A 10781-nucleotide genomic window follows, 5' to 3' on the forward strand; every position below is an offset into this window, starting at 1 on the left:
GGTATTTGCTCTGAGCACCAACAAGATCTACTAGTGACTGTCACTGCCTGCAGAAAATGCACACAGCAGAGACTGTGCTGGAAGCACACTGGACCTTCTGCTTCTGTTAACTGGAAATCCAGGAGAGATGCTGAAGGTATTTGCAAGGCAAGTTGAAGGTATAAGCAAGAAGAGATTTTTATCCAAGATACAATTTCTAAATGTATGTCTTCTGCCAATCTTCAGTGACTAAGTCAATTACGCTGCCTTTCTGTGACACTGCAAATGTAATTGCCTCGTGGTCATAGAAGAAAATAGCATAAGTATTCTTCAGCCTGACAGTTGTGGTGCACAGAAAGAAGGTTGTATCTGTCTACGACAATATTCAGACATAACTAAAAATCCCCAAATATGCTTGCACTATCCTGTTTTGAATTCCCAAAATATATGGATTATATCTCAAAGCCCAATCTATGGGCTGCAGGAAGCCTCGAAATTCAAACAGTGAAGTGCATGAACTCAGACTACCAACTTAAGTACTCCATTTGATATAGAGAAATAAAAGGAAGTCTAATGCAAGGCTCACTTTATAACCCTAACAGTGCACACATAAGGAGGTTAACTCAGGAACAGTATATAGTTCCTCTTACTCCATCAGGTCAGGAGGTAGTTAGGAAGAAGTTCTTCACTGAAAGAACACTGGAAACAAGCTCTACAGGGAAGCATTCGTGGCCCCAGGTCTGTCAGTGCTCAAAACATATTTGGACAACACTCTTAGATGGTTTAACTTTTAGGTTGCCCTGTGTGGAGTTAGGAGTTGGACTTGATGATCCTCACTGGCCCCTTCCCACGCAGGGTAGTCAATATAGTAGTCACTTACATGCAGGATAGAGTAATTAAGAAAGGGGAGGTAAAAGCAATTTGAAAAAGAAGCTTCTTTAAAAAAAAAGTTACTACATATAAGGATTTAAAGTGTAAATACATCAGCTCTTTATGTAGATTGAATATCAGAGGCAGACTACTCTGAGTGCAGTGTACTTATGGTAAAGGATAGAACAGACAGATACTTGTAACACACAGTGCTGAACTGCTGCACTTTAAGACCAGTTCTGACCAAAAGTGGCAGCATGCAATAAAAAGGAAGGCAAGAGCATATGTGGGAAGTTGTAGAACAGATCTGACTCAGAACCAGTTGCTGCTGGTGTAACATAGAGAAAGGATTTCTTTCTGACAGGATGAAAAGAGATCAGGTGAGGAGCTAGTACTTCTTGGAGCCTGACTTCTGAAAAATAATTCTTGGGAGTTCTTCTCCAACCAAGGAAATGAAGGTTAGAAATGTGAGATGAGGGCAAATTATCTCACAGCCTAACAACTCCCTTACTGTAAAAAAAAAGTGGCTATATACAAACTGTATCAAAGAACCACTTAGTAGTTTAGGTTCACTATATAGAAGGTGGTAGTTTTCACAAGATCGAACTTCTGTCAAGTATGTGGTGCCAAGCTGAGTCATGGAAAATACCTTTCTTTTTTCTTGCAGAAAACTTAGATTACTAGAGCTGAGGACTATACTGAGAGGTTCTTTGATACCACTCTCCCAAATACACTCCATTTGGTGTATAAAGTAGCAAGATTTAATTGTAACATGAGACATTTTCTTGCAATTCTCCGTTAATAGTCCATCAAACTTTATCAGAAAACTATTGATCAAAGGTGGTTTATGACTGAGATACCTATTCCTATCCAATATACACATTAAAACTGCCTTTCTACTGTCTTGAAATTTAAGAGAAAGTTTACATCCTGAGGAGCAGTTAAAATTTCTATGTGTTAGAAGTAAATATTTTTCCCTGTGCAATCAGGAATGAGGATGATTACATCCACAGCTGAATACACAGGTACTTGTATTCTGTCATTCCTGGCCCTAAGAACCATGCACCAAGATCTTCATACTGGAGAGACCACAAAGTCTTATCTTTGTACCACACACCATTGAATGCCAGGTACAGGTAGAACTCTGAAACTGAGGATTTTTCTCCCTTTGAATAACATGTCTCAGTTCATCACTAAAGGCTTAGGTTGCCTGTGCATCTGGATCTCCAAGCAAGGTCAGTCTTGCATCAACTGCTATTTACATAGTTTTCTCTTATATTTATGTTTGAACCCAATGAAATGATGAGATGTTCCATTCCCCAGGGCAAGTCAGTGAAGAAAATAAGGGTCCTGTACCACTCAGGTTTAAATACTAAATCCAATACTGCTTTACTTCTGAATAACAATCACATGAGAGAATAAAAAAAAAAAAAGGAAAAAGAAAGAAAAAGAAAAAGAAAGAAAGATACAGAATAGGGTTATACACCAGCAACAAAACTGTATTTCTGAATGAAGTTATTTATTTGAAAAAAAAAGAAGTGCCTTTTCAGTTCTTAAAATGCATAATTACTTGACTCAAATCCAAACTCAAGTGTCCATAAAGATTAAGGTGCTTTTAAAAGCTGAGGGAGATTATTTTTGGGGCTAAGGTTTCAGAATTGCTTCTCAACCTGCCAGTGATCATCAAGCAAGATGTGAAAGCTCAAGCTTGTAGAAATGTCAGAACATATAATGTCCACGAGCCTTCACCTCATCTTCTAAGCTCTGAATAAAGTTTCAAGGTGATTAAGGGAAGACTTACTTTTAATGAACTTGTATGAATTTTAAAATTAAACTGAAACAAAAACCTCAAATAAAACTAAAATGAAAGCCAAAACTGAATCAGGTCAAATTGAAAGATATATTTTTAAAATTTGTACGGGGAAGATATTAGGTCATACTACTACAGTACTTTAATATACAGCATAAACACTAATAGTCTCTGACTTCTTGTTTTAGGGGTTGCACAAAGCATGGATATTAAGAGAGTTTAAACTCCATTTTTAATTTCCTCTCCTGCTTTTCACTTCTCTCTTCACCTATACCTAACTTTTTTTTGAAAGTATAGTTACAACAGCTTCTCCTTTGATTTATTCTATCCTCTTCCCCTCCAAAAAAAAAAAAAAAAAGAAAGAAAAGTGCATGTTCTTAAAACTTAGGCAGGATTTGCTTTCCCTCCAGCATGTGTTTTGTGCACTATTTAATACTGGCTCTAATTAGCAGATTTTGGAAATCCACCCATTTTGTAATAATCATACAACCAAAAATTGATTATTATGTTAAATAGCTGTATAAAATATTAAAGAAAGGATTATATTTACTATTTTAATTTCATTATGTGCTGGTAAAACTAAATAACCCTCATCTGTCCTGTGAGTACTCTAGATCTGACAGCAAAGTCTTTGAAGTTGACATTCTCTTTGACATTACTCTGACTCCAGTGGAATAAAACTACTACTTAGCACTTACCTAGCACTTTTTATCTTCAAAGCACTTTGCAAACATTATAATTAATGCTGACAACAACCTGGTGAGGCTTGTAAGAGTCATCCTCCCCAGGTGGTAACATGGGAGAAACAGAGAGAAGTTGCTTATCTAAAATAAGAGGTGAGGAGTAAAAGTCTGGAGTTTCCAATTCCTTGTTTTGTACTTTGATCACATCTATTGGCATCATTTTGAACAGTACTTATTGCTGCCATTGCCCCATTATAACGTGTTTTAGTATTAAATCAAGAAATGTAAAAGAAACTAATGAAAATTTACATGCTGAACATGATACAGAACCTCATATTAGTCCTGTGGATATATTGTGAAATGTGATTTCATTACTTATGGTACATACATAGAAATACAAACAAGACCCAAGATCACTGTCAACTAGTCAAATTTCAATGCATCAAAAATTATTACAATTTCCATGTGTTTTATAGGCATGATTTTCTACTATTTGAAACACTGCTGTAATTTCTCTATTGTGTGAATCTCCCATTAGGTTTCCTGACTCCACGAGAAATCTTTTCAAAATCCAACAGCACAAAAGGCACAGGGAAGGCAGCTGAAAATCCTTTTGGCATTGGTTTAAATGCTGAATGACATAGAGATGGCATGCCTAGCTCAACCTCTACTCTGTGGGCAAACAGTTGGGAATCTTCTGCAGTAGGAACTCATGTTAGGTATTAAAACAGCAGCAGGCTTTTTTTTTCCCCCCTCTGCATTCCAGGACCAAGGCAAGGGAAGGAACTGTGTTTTCCCCTTCTTCAGTGGGTGTTAATGTAACCGTCTGTGAGCACATCTATACAGGACAGAACAGATTGCAGTAAGACAGCCTACAACCCAAATATAAAATTATCAAAAAGATGGTCCATAACTGGGAAAGCATTAGACTAATACTGTGGCAATAGAAATTTCTTACCATTATTTTCCTCCCCTTGGTGCCCATATAACTTTATATGTATCAACAAAATGACATAAAACTTCAGCAACACTGGGGAAATGCATGAATAGTAGTTGCTGCTGAGAATAAGTTTTAATGTAAATAAGAATACAGTCATCTTTCAGATGTTTGTAGGAATTATATTATTGTAGAAAACTTCTGCTGATTGCAGTTTAGGATCCTACAGTCAGAATCACAGAATCATAAGCTGGTTTCAGTTGGAAGTGACCTTTGAAGATCATCTTCTGCAAACCCCCTGCCATGGGTAGGGACATAATTCACTAGATCAGGTCACTCAAAGCCCTGTTGAACCTGCCTTTGAATGCTTTCAAGTTAGGACATCCACAATTTCTTTGGACAGTGTTTCACTACATATGCTCTAAAAAACATGTCTTCCTTATTTCCAATCTAAATCTACACTTTTTCAGTTATACACTGTTGCTACTCCTCCTGACACAACTTGTGTTGGTAAAAAGTGTCTGGCTTTCTTATAAACCTCCTCTAAGTAGTGAAAAATCTTCTCAGAGCCTTCTCTTCTGCAGGCTATACAAGCCCAACTCTCTCAGCATGTTTTCATAGGAGAGGGGTTCCAGCACTCTGATGACTTTTATGGGTTAAAGCACAACACATGGATTCAATCCATGAAGGATTTCAGACCTGGAAGTAAAGGCAAGCTGTGGTTTGATGTATTCTACCTAAAGGTATTGGCATTATCCATATCTATGAATCACAAATTTTATATGAATAAGTTAATTTCACAAGCAATCTCAGTTTATATCCCCAGTTGATATGATTTCAGACACAATGTAGGTAACAGCTTCTTTTCTAGGTCTTTATACAAAATGCAGAGAAGCAGGAATAATTTTCAAAAGCTAATGTGTAGAGAACTACCTAAGGTAACACAAAGCATCCATGACAGGTCTTTTAAAGCTTCTGCCTTTCAGGAACAATTAGATCCTTTACGCTGGTTGCCCTTCACTTGGGAGTCACAGCCCTGAATAATCACCCAGAGTTCAGCACCTTTCACAAAACATAAAAGGATTAGTCTTTCCTATCAAAGGACAGCCAAAGGAGGAGGAGGAGATGCTGGCACAGTTTCATCTAACAGTACGTGTCTAGTCACCCTGAATGCAATTAATTTCTCTCTTGTGCCAGAGAATATTTGAAATACTGGTTTACCTTCCTGTGAGACTCTGATGTCTACTGACTTTTATCCAAACTCCAAAAATAGCTAGCTGTCACTGGAATTTGATTTTTGCCACATTGGCTGTTTGTGGTTTCACTGTATGACCACCATGGCAAGGAAACATGCACCAGGAATAAGGTAAAAAATAGGCACAGTGAGGAAAATGCTCAACAGAGGAAGGTTGCCTACCCAAGGCCCCCCAAAGACCACCCAGCATATGCCCAGTTACATAACCAGAGGGCATACAAAACCATCATGACCGACTGGAAGAGGTGGAAAACTCCAGAAATGGGGTGGGGCAAAGATGATAAATAGCGAATGGACCAAATTTTCGCTGGAAGTTTCTCCCACCAAGTGATGATTGGACCTGCAGGATGCCACAGGACTCCATGGTGGTAACTTTTCTTTTGCAAACTCTCCGTACTTCTGCTTCTCTCTCCCAATTTCTCTCTGAACTATCCCTGTCCTGTCACTTGTTAGGACTCATTTTCTTCTCTGTTATTAATAAACACGGAACTTATCATGACACTGACCTCGTTTATGTCATTATTTGCAACAGAAATTGCCATAACCTTCTCCTGCTCCTCATTTGGAACAGGATACTGCCCTACAGTAACACCTTAGCCAGCAGCCTAACATATGCCATGGGAGACGGCAGATGACCTCATTAAGTATTATTTGGGACAAACAAAAGAATGGTGACAATGGCTTTTGGTAGCTAGATCACTTGCCTGGGATGGGGATTCCCTACATTTTGGACTATTAAGTTATTAATAAAAAGTTTTAAAATATTGGTTTATATAAATTATAGACCACTCTATAGCCCACATTTATTCTTCTAAGTGCTGCAAGCAGACTAGGGCTCAAATGGGGTGGTAGGACATCAGCAGCCTCTTCTCAAATCCAACTGGCTTACATTAAGGACTACTCCAATGCAGGTACATATGTGGATATATTATTAGGTAACTATGCTTGATTAATGAGAGAAGATAATGGCAAATGCTACCAAAAAAATCCGATCAAGAAAAAAACCTCTCTAGTCCTGATTCTTTTTGCTTTTTATTGACACTGTGAATTATTAGGTGTTCAATAGGTGAGACTATTCAGGTTCTTGAGGTTAATATATACACTCCCTCTGTCCTTTTTTTAATCCTTAATTCCAAGGTCTTGCAAGCAAACTACCTGGAACTGAGAAAAAAAACCCCAAACAAACAAAAACTGACATCTTCGACAAGCCTTTATGATGATTCATTTCCTTTTCCTAAAGCACCCTGAACAAAATAAAAAGTCAAAATACAATGTGTTTCCCTAAATTAGATTCCTTTGTACTCAGCCACAGCCACTCATCTGAAAAGCAATTATAAGAGTAGAACAATGTTAAGGTGGTTGTTTGTTACATAAAGCTTAACTGATGAATAGAGTGATACCAGACATTTGCTTATTCTGTATTTATTTTCTGTTTGGGTTTTTTTGTCTTCAAGCCTGTTTTTAACCTTGTCCAGTGCTGTAAATGAAACTGGAGTGCTTTTACATCTCTGGAGGTAATGAATCAAAACCAGCAGTGATAAATGCCTGAAATTCAAAGAAAAGATGGAGACTGTGGAAGCAACTTTTGTTGTTGTAGCACCAGTGCCATGCATACACCATTACATAATTCTATAATGTTTATACTACTATAATTGTGAGACTCTGATCCAAACTCCAAAAATGTCCCAACATTGTTCCTCTGTGTAAACTGCAAGGTGTGAAAAAGGGAAGCTAGCTGTCACTGGCATTTGATGTTTTGTCACACTGGCTGCTTGTGGTTTTACTGAATGACCACCACAGCAAGGATGCATGCACCAGAGACAAGGTAAAAATACATACAGTGATGAAGATGCTCAATGGAGGAAGGCTGCCTCACCAAGACCTCCCTCCCCCCAAAGTCCACGCAGCACATGCCCAGTTACATAACCAGAAGGCAAGAGTATATTCTGGTATTATTAAATGCGGCAAAAATGCCATGACTGATTGGAGGAAAGAGGTGGAAAATTCCAGAAATGGGGCAAGACAGAGATAATAAATGGTGAGAGGACCAACTTTTTGCTGGAAGGTTCTCCCACCAAGAGATGATCAGACCCGCAGGACGCTGCAGGAGTCCATGGTGGTAACTTTTCTTTCGCAATCTCTCCATGCTTCTGCTTATCTTTCCTACTTTCTCTTTCTGAACTATCCCTATCCTGCCACTTGCTAGGATTTGTTTTCTTCTCTGTTATCAACAAATGTGGAACTTACAGTGACACTGACCTTGGTTGTGTCATCATTAGCCACAGGAATCTCCATCCTGCTCCTAATTTGGAATGGGACAATAATATCATTGCTAATATAATGCACATTATTGTGATAAGGTGATATCAGTGTATCATGTAACATTTTCCAACAGAATATTCATATCAAGTGTTTGGCGTATTAGGACTTTGTAGAGGCTAAGATGAATTATTTTTGGAAGTTAGTTTCTTAGATTTTTTTTTTACTACAGTCAAAGTATTTCTTCCAGGTACTGCATATTCGGTTACTTTTTGTATCAAGCATATATCTGGTGATTCTCTTTGCTTTATAACTTCTACTTAAATGATGGATTTTTCAGATAGTGTGTGGAATTTGCACTAAAAAAGTAGAGAAACTAAATTTTCAGAACATATTACTTACTTCTGCTTCTCTAAATCCTTACAATCTCATAAAAACCACCTCCACGCTTAGATAGAAGCCTGCAAACACAGATATGTAGGCACTTGCACCATAATCAGAGACACAGAGACAAGTGAAACAGAGGCAAATACAAGGAAAGCAAAATCATTTACAAGGAAGACTCAGTGTGCAGCAGAAAACTAGTAGTGGAGATCTGGTTATAAGTAGCTGCATTTCAGTGCTCTCATTTCAACTATTTGCATGCAAAAGTAATACAGCATTAGCATAACCACTCTGCAATATGGCATAATTGCTGGAACAACACAAAACTCATACATTCCTAAAACATTTGTGTACACAATTTTTGCAATAATGTCAAAAGAAAAAGAGAGCAAAACCAACATCAAAACATCTAAAAGACTTTATGCAGGAGGAGGGTTAAAAGTTTGAGTTCAGCAAAGTTTTGATCTCTAACTTCTCCGGCTTTCTTCAACATACTATATGCACAGAAGAAACTGTTAGAGAGCTGAATGCCATAAGAAAAATTCAAAGAAGGTGTGTGTATCATATTAACCATTGGTATTTATCTACCTCAGAAACTATTCCACTAATTGCGGAGGTTTTCCTGTGATTAAAAAATAAATAAAAACCAGTAACTTCTTCAAACTACTGAGCTTTTTCTCCAGCATCAGGAAACACTAGCACATATAAAGCCTTTGAGTCTATATTGTATTCCTTTTGGAATGGACAGCTGGGAGGAAAGCAAAGGAGTCCCACTGCCAGAATTCTTCAAAAATCCCTAGCTCTAGGCCTTTAAGGGAAAGGCAGATATAATTTAGAAGTCTTCAGATTACTTTTGAGAATACTGAAGGCAAACTAGTTGCTGGCCTGTGTCAAGCAAAGTAAAAAAATCATTTTTGCTTTACTGGTTTTCTTCAGCATTAGAAAGCTAGAAAGATTTGGTTACATTTTTCTGTAACTGATATTTCCAGAGCAAAATTGAAGTTTATGGTATTTTTTTTCTTTATTCAGACATCACTCATGTCTCAAGTGTTTTACCAACTGTTTCTACCTGTCTGCTTTTGGAAAGTTGTTTATTTCTGAAAACAAAACATCCATGAATGTTTTAAAGAAATAAATGTGATGGGGTACTCAGTATATTAGTTCAGATGTAAATATTGTCAAGACCTCTCTAGATTCCTGTGGGTGAGTCTGTATTTCTTCTAAATCTGCCAAACTTCTTTCATCTTTTTGTGCATGAATGTTAGTCCATATTTGAAGATACCACCTTGTGGAATAGCACGATATTTGCAAGGACGAAGAAGCTGCACAGCATACCTGGAGTTTTTAACACCCCTTTACACCAAATGTGTATCACACATGCACATAGGTAAGTTGACTGCACAGCTGAAGCATCAAGATGAAACAGCTCTAGTCTGGTCCATCACTTTCTCCAGCTGGATGCTATATATGTTGAAGGATAAGTCTGCCTTCCTACACCAAAATAATAGTCTTACCAATAATAGCCTCAAGGAAAAAATCCTGCCATAAAAATAAACAATTTGTTCTGTTAAAAGCTGGGAATCTAGGCCTACTTCAAACTGATGAAAGTCTGCAGTTACAAAAAGCTGAACTTCAGATAAAGAGCATAATAATACCATGAATCAACAATATATTGCTCATACAGCATTATCTAATCCAACATGAGTACATATAATCAGCAGTTCAGATGATACATATTTAGGGCAATGCAAATCACACTGACATAAACATGGAGACACTGCTATAGCACTTGTTCAAATGGTATATTCTGTAAGGAAGTGAATGTGCCCTGCCTGTGCTTCATGCTGGCAAGTGGCAAGGGAGCTGTGCTAGCACAATGCTGCAATAGAGCCAACCAGCTTAGCTGAAACACTGCAGCTAAATTACTAGTTTTCTCCTGGCCTATGGGAAGGACTAATGCTTCAAGGAGTGACACTCATGCTGGCATGGTTTTACTACAGTGAATGTATACCACATGTTCCAAGGACAGTCAACTCAGTATGAGACATGAAACTGTAGCATCATTTTACTATGTGAAAGCCCCTTCTGATTAGCAATGTTAGCAAAGTGTTGCCCTTAGTTTCTCCAGCACTGCCAGAGAAACTACTGCAGTGCTGCTTTCTGTGGGCATTGTCTTATATATTGCTCTCATTGCAAGAGAAAGAAATCACTTCAGAAAAATGGAGAAAATGCCATCAGCCATGCCTTTAAAAACACAGAAGGAGTCAGGGCCTTAGCTGTTTATCACTTCATCACCCATTTCTTAGCTGCATATACTGGGCCGTATTTTACCTGATACAAGTGGAACAACTTGTAAGCACAGGTCACATCTCACAGCAGCGGCTACAGACACTGCAGGCTCACAGCCTGCGGCAGCAGCAGCTCCGGGCTGTACCGCAGCACCGAGGCGGGTTTGTCCCGAAACAAAGTCTCCCCCAGCTCCTGTTCCCTCCTGCGTCTCCTCTCACCCGGTTATTTTCCACCCCTGGCCGCCCACAGCGCCCGCACCCAGAGGCACACACCGTTCCGCCCGGGCACAGCCCGCGGCTCTCCCGCCGTCTGCGG

At 38.5% G+C, this 10781-nt stretch overlaps 1 protein-coding gene across 1 annotated transcript in view; it reads left to right on the plus strand.

Moving 5' to 3' along the window:
* The window catches only part of LOC103800132, a gene marked incomplete at both ends in the record, with an annotated part of 203276 nt that extends 192589 nt beyond the window's left edge, over positions 1-10687 (plus strand). Inside the window, one exon of the mRNA XM_009072498.1 lies at positions 10484-10687. Within this exon, the coding sequence (XP_009070746.1) occupies positions 10484-10687 (204 nt within the window). The remainder of the gene's footprint in view (positions 1-10483) is intronic.
* Between the last annotated feature and the right edge of the window lie 94 nt (positions 10688-10781).

This window comes from Acanthisitta chloris, unplaced genomic scaffold (genome assembly GCF_000695815.1).
Source record: "Acanthisitta chloris isolate BGI_N310 unplaced genomic scaffold, ASM69581v1 scaffold2074, whole genome shotgun sequence".
Taxonomy (NCBI): Eukaryota; Metazoa; Chordata; class Aves; order Passeriformes; family Acanthisittidae; genus Acanthisitta; species Acanthisitta chloris.